Raw genomic sequence first — 18,740 nt, 5'->3', positions numbered from 1 at the left:
TGCCATCACCGTATCCGCACTGATGGGTAGCAGCAAATATAAAGAGAAAAGGATGTGGGAGACATCTCTGGAAAACTGCAGCTTCATATTGTTGAAGCAGAAATCAAGTTCTGACTGTTTTTACTGAAGCTGCAGTTTTGGACCAAACTGAAGAACTGCTGCAGAAGGTGTTATATGGGGCTTTATATTAGGGTGTAGCAGTCGAGCTGTGGGGGAGTGGATATTTGGGACAAGGCTGGTCCTGATCCAGCTCTGCTTAGCTTAGGCTTGTAGGGCATGATGCTGGCATGAAACCAAAAGGAAGCTCTCCTTTTCTTCAGAAACAGAACCATAGATCAGCAAAAACTCAATCTGTCTCTTGACCTCCACAACCCTGCAGTCTGTAAATGAGATTTTTTACCAGCTTCAGTGTTCACACTGACAAGGCATTAGATGGTCAGATACCAGCTGGTTCTCATCATTCATTATTTGAGTAACAAAACTCCTGCAAAGGCCCATTGTAATTGCAGAGATTTATTCTCTTCTGAAGCAAAGTAGTTTTTTGGAGGCCCTAATGATAAAAAGGCACCAACTTTTGAACACATCAAACGTGCAGAAAAACAAAAATCACTATAATTGAAAAGGGGTGTGGCCAAACAGCTGCACAACATCCTCTAAAGTTAACCCAATCAAAAAGGTATAAAACATTTGAAATTTAGCACACAGATAGATTAGATACCTTCAAGACAATTGACAAAAATATTTAGTAGAGAGGTATGTCATAAAATCAACAAGACATTAGCTTTTGGGGTCAAAAGTTAATTTTTGAAATCTCACAAATGTCAAATGACCTCTCAGGAAATTAAGTCTCAGCTTCAGAGGTTGCAATAGAATTTTTTGTTGTCCATCATTTTCACTGATGGACAAAGTTGCATTAAACTTTGAGTCTAACTTTGCATTAAAAGTGTCATTATTTACTGAATGACACTTCATGACAACTGTCATAAACATTCACAAAGACTTCTTTATGTTCATGACAGGTGTTATGTCATGTTTATGACAGTGTCATGTACTGTAAGTCTTATGCACACTCCTTCAAATAAAGTGTTACCAATTATACTCCAAACTAATTAGGCTTTAATTCATATGAAGGGTTGGGCACCAGTGTTGGTGAGGCAGCATAGATACACTTGATCTGATCTGGACTTCAGAAGAACTTGTAGAACTTACGTTTCCTTATCAAAGAGATCTTCACCAGACTCTTGACCTAGAAAAAGGCAAAACAACAGCAGGCAGTGTTCACTTTAACCATAGGATTAATAAAAAAGAAAAACAGTGGCCAATAAAACCTTGTGAACTGACCTGCAATAGAAGGTGACTGTAGCTCAGACCACAGTTGTGGATCGATGGTTTGAAGATGATGAATCATCTCTTTGGAGGCATTGGTTTCCTTTTCCACTACAGTGTCAACTAAGCAGGTGGCCATGTTTACTCTGGTGTGGTTTTGAAGGATTGCCTCCTTCTCCGATGACTTCAAGATGTTTGCTCTCATGAGATCCTCTGTGAGTTGTGTCAAGGTTTCTTTTGGTACCTTCTTCACAAAGTCACTGAGCATCATGTTGAGCTCTTTCTCTGTAGGCAGAAATGCAAGGAAATAACTGCAGTTCCTTGATGGAAACTTTATGATGCAGTAAAGACCTAATTTTGGAATCTAGTTGTACCTTCATTTGTAGATAATGGAGTAATCTGCTCCTCTACTTCAGGGGTAACTTTTTCTGTTGATAAGAAGAATAAATGTTTAGCAGGTACTTTTTCAGATGTTTCAGAACAAACTCTTGAAGGAGATTTTTGCTCCATCAAACAGACCTTTATTGCTTTCAATCTTCTTCAGGATCTTCTTTGTGACCTCCCTGGTGTTTGGGGTGTATGTCTTAATCATCAGATCAACCGTTTCCAGTCTGTCTGCACCGTCCAGCTTGGATTTTGTGATGGGTTTGAAGCCATCCTTGGACTCGTCTGCAGTTTGAAGGTACCACTGGAATAAATGCAGCTTCTTCTTGTCCAGGTCTTCCAAAATATCTAGAAGCCAAACTTTAAACACCTGCCAGTTCAGGAAAATATTCCTTGTTAGAAAATCAGGAAACAAAATCTTCGAGCTCATTCATTATCAGAGAAGTTAACGACGTTCCTATTTGTAGGCAATACAGGAAAAAGTATAATTACATGTCCTTCATATGGAATGATCTTCTTTAAAATCTTTTCTGCCACCTCCTTGGTGTCTGTGGTGTACATCTGAAACATCAGATTTACTGTGTCCAATCTCTCTGCATGTTCCAGACGGGTCTTTTTGATTGGTTTGAAGTCAACGTCGGACTCGTGTAAAGTGTAAAGGTACCAGTGGAAGTACTTCAACTCTCTGCTATCCAGATCTTCCAGTTGCTCCTTCAACCATTGCTTTGTACCATTTAAAAATAAATGAGGTTAATTAGATAAATGTTATCAACAAGACAGCCAAGAGCTATTAGGACTCCATAATTGGAGGATCCAGGGTCACAGTTTCAGGTTCTTTGCATGACTATGTCTGATGTTTTTTTAAAGCAATGTACAAAACACATTGTTAAGAACAAGTGAAGAAAATATATTCCAAAATAACCTGATCATAGCTACTAACCTTACAGGAGTCAGTCAAAACTTAGACTATCTAGTGGCATTAAGCTCATAGACAAAGATGGCAACTTACAGCATCACTGTTGTCTTCAGGAGATTCCGGCTGCCAGATTTCCTTCATGTCCCTGAAGGGTCTATGGGCCATAAGATGACATTAAATTTACTGAAGGTTAATTTTTTTTATGAAAATATCTATTACAGAAGATGTCATACATCCAGGCCTGATTGGATGGCGGTCAATAGGGGGCACTGGGAGGCATTGTCCACCCAAAGAGTCAGCTCCCCCTGGAGTGGAACGTATTTCTTTCATCTTTTCCTCAGAGTGGCCAACTTTCTATTATTCCTATCTTGATTTGGTACAGTAGGGGTCCCACACATCCTGTATTGGTCCCTCTGTCTCCCGCATCTTTTTCAGCCATTACAAGTGTTTAATCCATTGCTAAAATGTCATAAGGTGTTTTCCTGAGCCGCCTTTAATGCAACACTAGTGTAAATGCGACAGAGGCTTGCTGCTGCTGTGCGGAATGGCATGCTGGTGTGTGTTAGAATCATGGCAGCAAACTAGCAAAAGTCAAAGAACTTTGCACATTCCCCCCCCCACCCACCCACCCCCAAACTAACCACTGAGTTCATTAATGTTGTTGGGTGCAGGTAATGTTAGCTAAATGACCGACTAATGTCAATAAATCACGTTAAGCTTTTTGACAAGAATAGGTTACTAGTATTGCTGTTATCTGGGCTGGTGTCGCTCGGGCATCTGGTCAGGATGCCTCCTGGACGCCTCCCTGGTGAGGTGTTCCGGGCACGTCCCACCGGGAGGAGGCCTCGGGGAAGACCCAGGACACGCTGGAGGGACTATGTCTCTCAGCTGGCCTCGGATCACCTTGTGATTCTCCCGGAGGAGCTGGAAGAAGTGGCTGGGGAGAGGAAAGTCTGGGCCTCCCTTCTGAAGCTGCTGCCCCCACGACCCGACCCCGGATAAGCGGAAGAAAATGGATGGATGGTTGGATGGATAGTATTGCTGTTATATATGTTCAAAACTGGGTAGTGCTGGTTACATTCACTTAAGTAACTTTTTGGGAAAGGACGAATTGATAATCGTTTTACTGTACTGTACTTTTTCCCTTTACTTGAGTAATATTATTTCTACTCTTACTTCAGTTGATTTGATTTAGCATTTAATTAGTCTTCATGGGACACCTTAGATTTCTGCAACATCAAGCTAATGTTTATGCAAATTTGAGCATAAACATTATGCTCAAATTGCATGTTACACATGTCACTGTTTACATCCTTACTGTTTATCTTGTATAAATAAACATGGTAATTTTACCTGAAATGTTACATAAAGGTTTGTTTATGTATTTATATTAAAGTAAAAGCTGGTTTAGTCTGCCCCCCTCAAATTAAGCAAAGGTACCCCTCCTGCTAAACTGCTCTGAAGCCGGGGCTGCGTATGTCATACATGTTGAAATCAAGTTCCAGTCCCTAAATTTATCAGTTTAGAACATGGTAAATAAGTCACTCTGAAATGATTCATTATCTGGTAGACATTTAACACAGATCCCTAACTTATCTGTTAATACTTGTGTTTATAAAAATGTGTGAATATTTTATGCTTGATGGTTACTCCATGTTACTCTGTGTTACTCCAACACAGAGTAATTAGATCACTTCAGAGGTTGATGTCTAGATAAACTGGATCTGAATCTGGACTTCAGAAGAACTTGTAGAACTTACGTTTCCTTATCAAAGAGATCTTCACCAGACTCTTGACCTAGAAAAAGGTAAAACAACAGCAGACAGTGTTCACTTTAACCATAGGATTAATAAAAAAGAAACATAGTGGCCAATAAAACCTTGTGAACTGACCTGCAATAGAAGGTGACTGTAGCTCAGACCACAGTTGTGGATCGATGGTTTGAAGATGATGAATCATCTCTTTGGAGGCATTGGTTTCCTTTTCCACTACAGTGTCAACTAAGCAGGTGGCCATGTTTACTCTGGTGTGGTTTTGAAGGATTGCCTCCTTCTCCGATGACGTCAAGATATTTGCTGTCATGAGATCCTCTGTGAGTTGTGTCAAGGTTTCTTTTGGTACCTTCCTCACAAAATCCAGAAGCATCCTGCTGAACTCTTTCTCTGTAGGCATGAACACAAAGAAATCACTGCAGTTCCTTGATGGAAACTTTGTGATGTAATAAAGGCCAGATTATAGAATCTAGCTGTACCTTCATTTGTAAATGATGGACTAATCTGCTCCTCTACACACTAAAGTGTTTTTGGCATTTACATTAATCTCACTTCATTCATTTGGTTCAGTGATAACTTACTTTTTTTGTTCAATTAACTTAAAAGTACCAAATCTAACTAATGTAAATCAACTAACTTTATACTTTGACTTTACTTGAAACAATGCCAGTTTCATATCCTATGTCTGACCAACTCAATTTATTACATTTATCCAACTCAGTTTACTAAGCTTTTATAACTTTAATCATCAACTGTGTGGTGGCGCAGAGGTAAAGCACATTGCACATAAGGATGCCTTAGTCCTCAACGCAGTCATCATAAGTTCTGATGATCTTTGCTGCTGTCTTCTCTCTCCGTCATCACCCACTTTCCTGTCTAACTTCTCTCAAATAAAGGCTGTCTGAGTAAAAAAGAAAACCTTGTATTAAAAGAGATTGCTTATTAGTTTCCTTCTTTTCTGAAGTAAACTAAATGATTTGATTAAGACCGACTTAAATTTGTCATTTTAAACTCACTTAATGAATTCAGTTAAAAAAACTTAGACTGAGTAGGATGAACTTGATGAAAAATTAGCTGGATGATCATAATATATTAAGTTGGATAGACGAGTTGGTTAAACTTAAAGAAACTTAACTCAAGTAAACTTTAAAAAGAAATTATTTGAGCCAACTTATAAATTGGCATAACTTTGTTTATTGAGAAACAGAATACATGTTTAGCAGAAATGTCTTCGGATGTTTCAAATTTTTCTCTCCATATAACAAACCTTTATTGCTCTTAATCTTCCCCAGAATCTTCTTTGTGACCTCCCTGGTGTTTGTTGTGTATGTCTCAGTCATCAGGTCTGCTGTGTCCAGTCTGTCTGCACCCTGCAGCCTTTTGATGGGTTTGAAGCCGACCTTAGACTCGTCTGCAGTGTGAAGGTAGTGCTGGACGTACTTCAGGTCTCTGTCGTCTAGTTCTTCCAGATGCTCCGTCAGCCATCGCTTGTCCTTTAAAAACAGATGACTGGAATCAGATAAACAGCTTTTGTGACTCCAGAGTTGGTGGATCAAGAGTCACAGCATCAGGATTCCAACCAAACTAAGTTTCATGTTATTTTAAAGAAGTGTACATAATGTACTCTTACACACAAGTGAGGATTTTGTTTTCACCAAAGAGTCTGCCCATAACCACCAACCTTACAGGAGTCTCTCAAGTCTTAGACTTTATATAATAGCATCATAAGGGAGGCTCTTTATAAAGTCACACAGTAAAATATTCTATTAATATTTATGTTTATTTAGCCTTAAAAATTATTGTACATTTTTCAGTCATATTTTTACTGTTATTCAGACATTTATTAATGCCCTTATTACAGGGGCATAAATCACAAGCTAAATATTTATAATACAAAAAAATATTTAGCTTACAAATTTACAAATATTAATTTGGAAACTAAATATTCAGTTACAAATTCAATGTTTAGGTCTGAACTACATTTCAATCTGGAGAAACTCAGACAGAGAAAGAAAGCGATTAAAGAAAGTTTAATGACAAATAAACATTAAAGTCCTTTGGCGTTCAGGCCCCGGCTGGGAATGTCGAGCTGGAAATTCGATGAGGTCGATAAACATTCCTGATGCTACATAGGAGGCACTGATTGATGAGGCAAGTGAGGCTAAGCAGTCTTTCAGATTGAATTTGTGACGAAGCTTCATGTCTTTGTTTACAAACAAAATAGTCTGCAAACTGAATATTATGTTATAAATTAAATGTGCAGTTTAACTAAACATTTATTTTTCTATGTATGTATTCCTTTGACAAATTAAGCATTTAATTTCCTAAAAAAATATATTTATTTTAAAAATAAATATTTTTAAATTAAATATTTAGCTTGGATATAATTATTAAACCAAGTTAATATTTAGCAAGTAAGCTAGCATGCTATTTAACCCTTCTCTGTCTTAAGAGGTGGTTTTTTGTTTTTTTTTAACCTGTGCACAGTCGTTGCAGGGTTGTATCAAACCCAAGTTTTACAAGGTCTTTTTTGTGTGGTTTCAGAAACTGACGGTCTGTCGGAACACACACCCCCAGCTGTCTGATTGTGACATCTGCTGCGCTTTGCCTGAGCATTGGTCTAAGACCAAGAGAGGGGTAAATATTTAGATTGGTAGATAAATATTTAGTTTATATGCAAATCCACTTGCTGATAAGTAGAAGTGGGATATGAAAAAAAGCTTGGTCTTGTTGACCTTTTTAAACTCCTGCTTCTTGTCAGACTAAATTGCTTCAGTCTTTGCTGAAGTAATTCTTTTATCATAGATTTTTTTTTTCCTCCGACATTTACAATGCACAGGCACAGCCAATGTTGAAAACATACACAATGCTGTTTTAATGGCGATATAGACCTTTACTCATGGATCTAGCGGAACTGCAGCAACATTTGTCTCTGTGCAAGCCATAACCAGGGGTGAAAGTAGTTTTAAATTCTTGGGGGTACTATGACAAACAAAAATATGACCAAAAAAAAAAAAAAAAAAAAAAAAATATATATATATATATATATATATATATATATATATATATATATATATATATATATATATATATATATATATACACTGCTCAAAGAAAAGGGAACACTTAAACAACACAATATAACTCCAAGTAAATGAAACTTATGTGAAATCAAACTGTCCACTTAGGAAGCAACACTGATTGACAACAGGGACCCTCGTCGGGTCAAACGTTTTGATAAGGAGTCAGAGGAGGATGTGCTGGTCTCAGCGTCTGGCTGCGTTCAGTTTGTCCTAATGCTGAGATCGACTCAAAACCTTCGACGATCGACATGTTGCACCGCTGCTCTAGCAAAAAAACAGTTCAGAAACAATATGAAATGGGAAAAAAGCCATTTATTAACTGATTAAGTCGTGTTTTAGATTGTTCTTGAAAACCGAATCAGTCACGGCTAATTAGTGGGTGAACTCACGGCTGCACAGTGAACCCGTTGATTTTTTACAGCAGACAGCCGGTCCCCTCTCTTGCAGGTACTGCGTACCCCCCGCTAAATCTTTTAGGGGTACGCAGTACCCTGCCCTACCCCCTTACTTTCACCCCTGGCCATAACTCTTCCCGGTTTATGTTCCATTCACTCTTAAGTTGCTTCAGTGTTCATTCATTCAAAACAGAAAATTATGTATATGAAAATGATGAAATATCCTATTTGTGCAAAAGTAAAAAATTTCAACCATACATATGCAATAACTCAGCTCCGGAGAAACCTTCATGTGAATTAAACATAAAGCAGAAGTGTTATGCAGATTTTGCTGCAGTAGCTTGCTGTAGATGCATGAGTAAGCAAATCTTGTGTTTGCAACTAAGATGTTAAACATGTCAAGAGGAAGATAATTGATAATGTTAATTACTTGAGCGTCACCTGAAGTGATCCAGTGATCTTGCCAGCAACAGGAGTTTAAAGAGGTCAGTAAAACCCAGCTTTTATTTTGATAATCTTGTCAATAAGCACATTTGCAATTTAGTTAACAACCTAAATATTCAGTTAGCTAGCAAGCAAAATCTCTTCGTCCAAGCTAAGTATGTAGGCTGGAAAATAAATATTTGGTTTGGAAATTAAATATTAATTTGAAAAATGAACAATATGAAAATAATACACATTATTTTGCAAAATAAAAATTAGTGTTTAATTAAATATTGTATTTTGAGTGTGTATTTCCTTTGTTCTCTTATTTGACTTGCAAATTAAATATTCAGCTTGGAGTTCTGATCAGTTATCATAAATGTATGATTAACATGGTGTAAAAAAATCAACAGCCCTTTATTTGTCTTTAGCTGAATAACTAAATTATTGCTGTTAATTTTTTACTGTGTAACTTTACAAATTGCACATTGTCGCAACAAGATTGAAGATGATGGATGGTGACTTACATCATCATTGTCCCAAGTCTGACACCTGTGTTCCCCCCTTTCCTCGATGATTCTTCTGGTCAAAAGATGATAATAACTTTAGTGAAGGTTAATTTCTAAGGAAATATAATCTGCTACCAAAGACTAACTTTTATCATACATGATGAAGTCATGTTCCAGCCCCTAGGTACACCAGTTTAAAACATTTTTATTGAATCATTCAGAGAAGATTTAATATCTGGTTATGTTTGATACTTCATTACAAACATAAAACATCTGACTAGAAGAAGCAGAACATTTAGAGTTGACTCAAGGAGTACATTAAAAACTCCTGAAATCATGTAATATTGCTTTCATCCTGCTGAATTCAGTGTACAGAAGGATAATTCTCTCTCCTCTTCATAAACTGACCAATCTCACAGTTGTAACATCAGCTTCAGTTGAACTATTATGCCTTTATCAGTTGTGAGAATAGACAGAAAAACAAAACAGTAAAAGTTACTGCCCGAAAGAGGAGCCTTCAGACTCTGAACTGACACATTTCTTCATTTCTCCATGGTGACAGGAGATGTTGTGTGTAAAATAGTCCCATCTTACCCTTCAAATAATGACACCCTAATGTCATTTTCTCTCTGAAGTCCAGGTTCTCGTCTAGGTTGATGTGTCATAACATCTTCAGGTTTGTGATGGTTTCTGTAAATTATGTGACAACCAAACAGGAAATGCTTTCAGGTGAATATTTACATTCTCACATTCAGGTTAAAAATCCATCCATTAGTTGTCTTATGCTTGGCAGTTAATGGGTTGTTGGGGGCAACATGTCCAGGAGGGAACTCCAAACACCCTCCTTCCTAGTGACATTAGTCCTCTCATTCAGGAGGATAATAAGGTGTTTCCAGGCCAGAAACCTTCCAAAGGTTGGTACAGAAAACTCTGAGCCAAAAAAGGTCAGATTCTATAATAATTTCATTTATTTAACCAAGTAAAACCCCACTGAGATCCAGATCTCATTTTTAAGAAATACCTGGGAGGAAATCACAAACACACAACAACCTGGTTACACAAAAGAGCCAACAGATCAGAAAAAAACAGAAAACCAGCAGATTTTCAACTCCTCACTGAATATCTATGGCTGAGTTCATCCCTGTGAAGGAAGCTCATTTCAGATGCTTGTGCAGTATCTCAGTGTTTTGATCCTGATTCATGTTTTTTGACCAAAGGCAGGGGTTGGAATATACAGTGACCACTAAGAGTTTTGTTTTTTGGCTCAGAGTTTTCTGTACCAAAACACACTGGAACAGAAGTACTGGCAATACTGCCTTGTGGAATCAGTCTGCTCTTCCTGATCTGTTTCATCCAAAATGATGATTTTTCCAGTAGCACCTGTCCTCTGACGCCAACCTCGGATTTAACCATCAGATTCTATCACCCTGATGATTCTGAAGTTTGTCATTATTGCAAAAACTGGGTCTAACAGAACAGTGTGCATGTGTTTTAAAAGGACAGAACCCTGAAAGGACAGGTGGGGCAAAAGTAGGTCTAAAAAAATTATGTAATTCAAAACCAATGTTGCACAATCGCTCACGGCTCAGAGCACCATAAAACCAGTGGGTCGAAAGAGCAGTAGTTGAAATAAACAAACTGCTACATTCAGCTGAGAAAAAAGAAAAAATAATAATACTCTGTTATAAATGAAGCCGCTACTATGATGAAGACTGGTTTGGAGAGAACTTACAGAAAATCCAAACACCATGTAAGGCATGGTAAGCAGTCCAAACAAGGCGGCTCGCTGGATGCAGGTTTTTTTCTGAAAAAAGAAAAGAAAAAAAAAAACATGACAAAAACACATGGAAAAGATTATGTAGTTTAATACTGACATGTTGTGAAGGAACTAAATGATGGCCATCCCAACAAGGAGGAGAGGGTGACCAGCTTAGAACATTGTGAGTCATTATGATCTGATTGGATTTTGCTGCAAATTCCTAAATTCTTTCTGGATACATCTGTTTCTAAAACTTTCTGCACATTTATGCTTTTCAGTACTAACATATTTATTTATTTGCTTATTTAAAACAGACAAAATTTATGTTGGAGGTATAATCTCCAACATTACAGGAGATGCAATTAGTGCCTGTCTATATTTAAATCATAAATTGGAACCGTATTCTGAAAGTGCCTTAGACAACAGCATTATTCGCCCAATGATATTTGCTTTATGGTGGAGGGCCACAAAACAAAGAGCTATATGAGACCGGATTGCTTGAGTGTTGTTCCAGGTGGACTTAATTTGGAGATTCACTATTTGATGATGCGTAAAAGTGAAAAACAACTTATGGATGTTGTTCAGTAGATTCTGTAGTGTTTTGGCCAGAGCAGCTCCTGTATACTCTGTCACCTGGTTACTTGAGGTTCTTAAATATTTAATCAGTAAGGTGACTATTGCTCTGTGTCCTGAATCAGACATTCCTTTAAAAAAAAAGAGAAAACAAACTGTTCAGTTTTGATAAAGCACAGAAGCGTGCATGAGCTTTTAGTTCTTTTTTTCCCTCATGTGATGAGTATTTTTGTGTTGAGTTCAATTAAAGCATTTTTGAAAAGTTAAGTTAAAAATGAGTTAAGAAAGTGTCCCAGAGGTGATAACGATCCTGTGGTTGTCCATAAAGATCACTGAGCTGGCGGAGCAGGCTTTTATAAGCCATTTGTCAATCAGTTTGCTGTATCCTTCATCTCCACATTGAGCTACTGGTATTAGTCTATTGATTAATAATTTCAGTTTTCCAATTGTGCTCAGAAGAATGGTAGTCATTTTTCTGGGACTGGTGGGGCTGGTGCCTATCTCCAGCTGACGTTCCGGGCGAGAGGCGGGGCTCACCCTGGACAGGTCGCCAGTCTGTCGCAGGGCAACACAGAGACACACAGGACAGACATCCATGCACACACTCACACTCACACCTAGGGGCAATTTAGACAAACCAATTAACCTGACAGTCATGTTTTTGGACTATGGGAGGAAACCGGAGTACCCGGAGAAAACCCACGCACGCACAGGGAGAACATGCAAACTCCATGCAGAAAAACCGGGGCTGGGAATCGAACCCAGAGCCTTCTTGCTGCAAGGCAACAGCTCTACCAGCTGCGCCACTGTGCAGCCCTCACCATATAAACCATATATGTAATTTACCAAATGAACTAAACTCTCAGAATAAGTGCCATTTAAAAATATAACTGATGGCAAAGCAAAGGCTCAATCACAAGGAAATGGCTTAACGGGGACCCACCAATATTGACAGAATGTAGAAGAAATATGTCAAATGGAAATGGTTACCTTCTAGTAAACATGTCCAAAAATATAGGTGAAATGCTTAAAATATCTGAACTCGAAAGTAATGTGAAGTACGGTCCTCTTTGGCCTTCTTTATAATTCTGAAAGGACAAGGGGACAGAACTGGGACTGGGAAAGGAGTTTCTCCTGGCAAGGAAATACAATCTAAACCAGCCTAGTGCTGTTCTTTTGATTCCTCTCTGCTCCTTATACTTGAAATAGAATTCCTTAAACTCCAAACCAACTGGGTCTTAGTTTGTACACTATATTGCCAAAAGTATTTGCTCGCCCATCCAAATTATCGGAATCAGATGTTCCAATCACTTCGATAGCCACAGCACATAGGCACGCAGACTGGTTTTTACAAACATTTGTGAAAGAATGGCTAGCTCTCAGGATCTCAGTGAATTCCAGCATGGAACTGTGATAGGATTATGGTGTGGGATTGTTTTTTAGGAGCTGGGCTTGATCATTTAGTTCCAGTGAAAGGAACTCTGAATGCTTCAGCATAACAAGACATTTTGGACAATTACATGTTCCCAACTTTGTGGGAACAGCTTGGAGCTGGTCCCTTCCTCTTCAATCATGACTGAGCACCAGTGAACAAAGCAAGGTCCATAAAGACATGGATGGCAGAGTCTGGTGTGGATGAACTTGACTGGCCTGCACTGAGTCCTGACTTAAACCCGTCAGAACACATTTGGGATGAATTAGAGACTGAGAGCCAGGCCTTCTCGTCCAATGTCAGTATGTAACCTCACAAATGCACTTCTGGAAGAATGGTCAGAAAATCCCATAAACACTCCTACACCTTGTGAACAGCCTTCCCAGAAGAGTTGAAGCTATTCTAGCTGCAAAGGGTGGAACAATGCCATATTGAACCCTATGGATTAGGAATTGGATTTCACTTAAACTCATATGTGAGTCAAGTCAGGTGAGCAAATACTTTTGGCAATATAGTATATGAAATAATATTAGATATATAGTATATAGTAATATATAATATATAGTAATAATATTAGATGGTCAGCTGAGAACAGGAAATCTAAATCTTGACTTAATAAGAACTTGTTGAACTTACGTGTTGCTAGAGAAGCGACGTTTACTAGACTCTTGACCTGGAGAAAGTTAAAACAACATGAGATGGTGTTTAGCTTTAGCAATGGTAGTAAATAAAAGAGAAACAGCTGTCATTAGAAAGTTGTGGACTGACCTGGGTTAGAAGGTGACTGTACATCAGACAACAGTTGTGGATATTTGGTTTGAAGATGATGAATCAACGTTTTGGAGGTTCCATTTTCCTTTTTCTTCACTATGTCAACTAAGCAGGTGGCCATGTTTACTCTGGTGCGGTTTTGAAAGATTTTCTCCTTGTCCGATGACTCCAAGATGTTTGCACTCATGAGATCCTCTGTGAGTTGTGTCAAGGTTTCTTTTGGTACCTTCTTCACAAAGTCACTGAGCTTCATGTTGAGTTCTTTCTCTGTAGGCAGAAATGCTGTGTTCACTGCAGTTCCTTGATGGAAATTTTGTGAAACCATAAAGGTCAGATTATGGAAGCCATGAAAACATGTAAATGCTAGTTGTACCTTCACTTGGAGAAGATGAATTAATCTGCTCCTCGATTTCAGGTATAACTTTATCTGTTGGGAACCAGAATAAATGTTTAGCAGAAACTTCTTCAAATGTTTCAGGTTTTTCTCTTCATCAAACATACCTTTATTGCTTTCAATCTTCTTCAGGATCTTCTTTGTTACCTCCCTGGTGTTTGCAGTGTATGTCTTAATCATAACATCTGCTGTGTCCAGACTGTCTGCACCCTCCAGCTTGTATTTTTTGATGGGTGTGAAGCCATCCTTGGACTCGTCTGCAGTTTGAAGGTACCACTGGAATAACTTCAGCTGCTTCTTGTCCGGGTTTTCCAATTTGTCCATTAGCCAAACTTTTAAATCCTGCCATAGTTTAAAAAGATTAATTAGTATCATACCAGTCAATAAAATCTTCTTTGAACTCATACTCCCTCTGATGGGAGAAATTAAGGAGCTTCCTGTGTGTAGGGAATAAAGGTAAATGTAATTACATGTCCTTCATGTGGAATTATCTTCTTGAAAATCTTGTCTGCCACCTTCCTGGTGTCTGTGGTGTACATCTGAAACATCAGATCTACTGTGTCCAATCTGTCTGCATGTTCCAGACGCCTCTTTTTGATTGGTTTGAAATTAACCTCGGACTTGTCTGGAGAACGAAGGTACCAGTGGAAGTACTTAAACTCTTTGTTGTCCAGATCATCCAAACGGTCCTTCAACCATTCCTTTATAAAACAGACAAGGGAAGGTATACAAATGTCATCAACAAGGCAGCTCACAGATGTTAGAACTCTAGTATTGATGGGTCAAGGGTCACAGCTTCAGTTTTTTTGCCTGACTATGTCTGATGTTATCATTTAGCAGTGTACAAAATATCTTCTTACAGACAAGTGATAAAATATGAATGTGGATATTTTAAAGTCCTATTTTCACCACGGCTCCTAATTTACTACCATCTGTAACCTCATATTTTAGCTTAACTTTAAAATTAATGAATGTTTTGTAAGATTAATTTTTTTGCAATTAGTATTCCCTATGTCGGGGTGTCCAAAGTAAATTCTGAAAATATAATTTACTATGGCCCGCACAAGAAGCTTGAGCTCAACTCATTTGCACTTCTCAGTTTCAACACTAGATGGAGCCAGCCACAGAGACCAAATCAAGAGAAGAAAACCCTTCACTATGAGTCACCAGAAATGGCAGCACAGAAGAAACGTACAATAGCAAGTGAGTATAGAAGCTTTCAAGCACGGTGGGAAAATGAGTATTTTTTTCAAAGAAATCAACGGAAAGTGTGTCTGTTTGATTTGCAATGAAGATGTTGCTGTGATGAAAGAGTATAATGTCCGTCGGCATTAAGAGACCAAACATCAGAGCTACACGTCGTTCACTGGCGCCGAACGAACACAGAAAGTCAAGCAAATGGCAGCTAGCCCGCAAGCTCAACGGCAGTTTTTTTTTCGTGCTAACAAAATACAGGAAAACGCAACAACAGCAAGTTATGAAGTCGCTAAACTTATTGCCCAGCACGGCAAACCGTTTTCAGACGGTGATTTCATAAAGCAGTGCCTCATCAAAGTCAAAATGTGCCCAGAAAAAGTGCCTGATTTCAACAATGCGAGCTTATCCAGAAATACAGTTAATACGGTGGTGCGGAGCATCGAGGACTTGTCCGCTAACTTGAAACTTGAGCTGAGAGACAAAGCTTGTGCTTTTGATTTTTACTCAATAGCATGAGATGAGAGCACAGACACCGCGCAACTGTCAATTTTTTTTCCGGGGAGTAGATGATCATTTTTGCTGTACGGAGGAGCTGCTTGATATGATGAGCCGAAAAGGCACAACGACGGGAAAAGATATTTTTGAAGCTGTGACAGAGGCAGTTGAAAAGATGGGGCTTAAATGGGACAAGCTCTGTGGAGTAACAACGGATGGAGCTCCGGCCATGACGGGCGAGCGCAAAGGAATGGCATCGTTGGTGTGCGCCAAGGTTAAAGAGAGCGGAGGAGAGTGAGGCTGTTAGGACGCACTGTATAATCCACCAAGAAGCACTGTGTGCCAAGACTGTCCAGCTGGGCGATGTGATGAACACTGTTATAAAAACTGTCTACATCATTCGGACTAAAGGACTGTACCACAGAGAATTTCAGGCTTTCCTCTCTGACGTGGACGCTGAATACTGGGATATACTCCACCACTCTGATGAGCCGCGGCTCTGTGCTGCAGCGGTTTTGTTCGCTGAGATCAGAAATCGTCCGGTTTTTAAAAGAGAAGGGCCGACCTCTTCACGAACTAAGTGACCCTGGCATTTTAGTCGATCTTACCCATCATCTGAATACACTGAACAAGAACCTACAAGGCAAAGAACAGCTGGTGGCACAACTGTATGCGCACACGAAAGCCTTCTGCGTAAAGCTCCGCCTGTTTCAGACAGCGCTTGTCTGCTTTTCCAAAGGAGAAATATGTGTCTGTGGTTGCGTCTCTCGTGACAGAAACAAGATTTTTCTGTTATTGAAAAACAAGTGGAGCTGTTCTAGACCCCCTTCCTGGTGGAGGCAGAAGAAGTGGAAGAGAGTCTGCAGTTAGAACTGATTGAAATGCAATGTGATGATTCTCTGAAGAGTCAACATCAGCTCCTCTCCCTCCCTGAATTCTATCAAAGTTTGGATAATGCCAAGTTTCCTCTGATGAGACGCCACGCAAAAAGAATGATGAGCCTGTTCGGCTCAGCATACATATGTGAACAAACATTTTCTCAGTTAAATCAGAACAAAAGCAGACTGAGAGCCAGAAAGACGGAGAGCCATCTGTGAAGTCCTTCGTTTCTCAACCACCAGACTTTCTCCTAACATGTCAGCCATCCTTCAATCCAAAGGACATCATCACTGCCAACACTGAATGCAATGTTCTTCACACTATCGATGAGTTAGAAATACACACAGTATTAATCTGTCAATATGTGACCTGTAGTGTGTGGCTTTGTTTATTTTTCTGTATTTAGCCCTCACTAAAAAAGTTTGGACACCCCTGCCCTATGACAAGCCTTATACTTGCTTAATTGTATGTATTTGTCTTGTTAAGAAAACAGTCATTCTTATTTTTGCATATTTTAATCAAAACTTTATTTAACACCAAAATGAATGAACAAAACACTGAAAACTAATCTACCGGATAGACTCATAATATTATTTTTTATTATCTTGCATATTATAAAATATCTTTAAACTGCAGTTTAAAATATGTGGACAAAAACCTAACGCATTCTGCTCCTCACCGGTGTCTACTGACCGAGGGGATGTGTTGCGCATCTCATCCGGCCCAGCAACGGTCTACAATCTCACACAGTGTGCTTCATGTGAGTATTTATATCAACTTTAAATGGTTTAGTCCTCATGTACTTTATCATGGCTCACAAGCACATAATCACAAATATAATAACTTCTGGTTATTATATTTAACATTAACACTAACTGCTATGGTCTTCAGCGTGTAAACATGATAGTAGCGGTTTTTGGAAGGTAACAAAGATGAAAATAGACAAAGCTATCTAGATGCACTATGGTAGGAAAATCTGACAAGGTATCACAGATCGTCAGAGCAGTGGCTCACTTCAAAGAGCCAAACGTTCATGACCGACCCGTCACTATTCAATACATATTAAGTTGGCAGGCTAAATATTTCGGTTCAGTTTAAATATTTAGTTTGAAAATGAAATAATTAGTTTTGAAATTTAATGTTTTAAATTTAAAATAAGTATTTAGCTCTGAAATAAAATGTTCAGTTTGTGAAATAAACTTGTTTTGCAAAATAAACATTTACTTTGAAACTAAATATTTAATTATGAGCTAAATATGCACTTTGTTAACTAAATATTGCTTGTAAAGTAAATCTTTCATTTGGAACAAAAATATGGTGAAAATACAAATTTGAAAAATTAACATCCTTTTTATTCTTTTATGACAAGTTAAATAGACCAAAAGATTGCTATTATTTTCTTCATTATGTTATTTTACTAACTGCACTCGATAGCATACAGTTTAAACATGATGGATGGTGACTTACAGCCTCTTGTCCTTCATCCCAGTCCTTGAAGTAGCTTTGGGTCAAAAGATGATCCTAACTTTAGTGAAAGTTCATTTTTATAGAAATATCAGTTACAGAAAATTTGCTTATATCACTTTCTAGAGTTTAAATCATGTTTTAACTCTAGAAAGACAAGTTGAAAACATGTCTTTGTCAATCTGAGGCAATTTATCATCTGCTTGGATTTTACTACAGATTCCTAAACTGTATCTTGATATGTCAGTTTCTAAAGAAGCTTTAACATTTTATACTTGGAAATATGCAATCAGAAATGGTGATTGTTCCAGATGACTGATCCTCCAACACAGACTAATTAAAACACTTCATCAGAGGGTGATGTTTAGCTAAACTGGGTCCAGTGATGAACACTTTTTTCACACTAGTTTATTCTGTTTCTACACTGAGTTTGGCATAAAATCACAAGGCTTCATCCTGGTACCGACTTGTTATCAGTGCAAGAGAACAGATCAACCTTGTTCTGGAGCATGGTTCAAACGTAAAGATTCAGTGTGATTTTGAATACACTATTTGACCACCTGGTTCAAGACTAACACAAAACACACTGAATTTTGACAATGTGAAACACATATGAGTTAAATTAGTCTCAGGCGAGCAGCTTTTTGCCCTCCAGCGAGGAGCTGGGGTTGGGATCTTGTGAGTAAAACGTCATGCTTCAAGGGGTCCATACACCTTTTGAACGAATTTAATTAAATAAATAAATATATTAAATTCTCTCAGCTGTGTGTGTTTTTTAAATACTTCATAAGTGCTTTAATTACACATTGTGATTGAGGCTTTCCTAATATGTTAACCATTGTTATTGAAATGCCTCCCTGCTGGAGGGCAAAAAGCTGTTGCCAATGATCACAACCAGCAATTTTAGTTGTGAAGTTGTGGACCATTTGAAATGTGTAAATTTGACAAACTCTATACATATGTGAGTG

General features: G+C 38.3%; 1 protein-coding gene across 2 annotated transcripts in view; it reads right to left on the bottom strand.

The window, feature by feature from the left end:
* Window positions 1-1,159: 1,159 nt before the first annotated feature.
* LOC103471987 (uncharacterized) overlaps window positions 1,160-18,740 on the bottom strand; it is a 30,941-nt gene continuing 13,360 nt past the window's right edge. Inside the window, exons 11-28 of one of the 2 annotated variants that reach the window (XM_081612750.1) lie at window positions 17,776-17,809; window positions 14,208-14,438; window positions 13,845-14,079; window positions 13,717-13,770; window positions 13,341-13,610; window positions 13,209-13,245; window positions 10,541-10,612; window positions 9,403-9,498; window positions 8,827-8,881; window positions 5,666-5,891; window positions 4,519-4,788; window positions 4,387-4,423; window positions 2,720-2,780; window positions 2,203-2,433; window positions 1,846-2,080; window positions 1,701-1,754; window positions 1,342-1,611; window positions 1,160-1,246 (exon numbers count right to left, since the gene is read on the bottom strand). In XM_081612750.1, the coding sequence (XP_081468876.1) occupies window positions 1,206-1,246; window positions 1,342-1,611; window positions 1,701-1,754; window positions 1,846-2,080; window positions 2,203-2,433; window positions 2,720-2,780; window positions 4,387-4,423; window positions 4,519-4,788; window positions 5,666-5,891; window positions 8,827-8,881; window positions 9,403-9,498; window positions 10,541-10,612; window positions 13,209-13,245; window positions 13,341-13,610; window positions 13,717-13,770; window positions 13,845-14,079; window positions 14,208-14,438; window positions 17,776-17,809 (2,509 nt within the window). In that variant the 3' untranslated portion in view covers window positions 1,160-1,205. The remainder of the gene's footprint in view (window positions 1,247-1,341; window positions 1,612-1,700; window positions 1,755-1,845; window positions 2,081-2,202; window positions 2,434-2,719; window positions 2,781-4,386; window positions 4,424-4,518; window positions 4,789-5,665; window positions 5,892-8,826; window positions 8,882-9,402; window positions 9,499-10,540; window positions 10,613-13,208; window positions 13,246-13,340; window positions 13,611-13,716; window positions 13,771-13,844; window positions 14,080-14,207; window positions 14,439-17,775; window positions 17,810-18,740) is intronic. The other variant, XM_081612751.1, reaches the window with a different exon arrangement.

This window comes from Poecilia reticulata, chromosome 11 (assembly GCF_904066995.2).
Source record: "Poecilia reticulata chromosome 11, P_reticulata-male-v2, whole genome shotgun sequence".
Taxonomy (NCBI): domain Eukaryota; kingdom Metazoa; phylum Chordata; class Actinopteri; order Cyprinodontiformes; family Poeciliidae; genus Poecilia; species Poecilia reticulata.
This window is presented reverse-complemented; position numbering and strand designations above follow the sequence as displayed.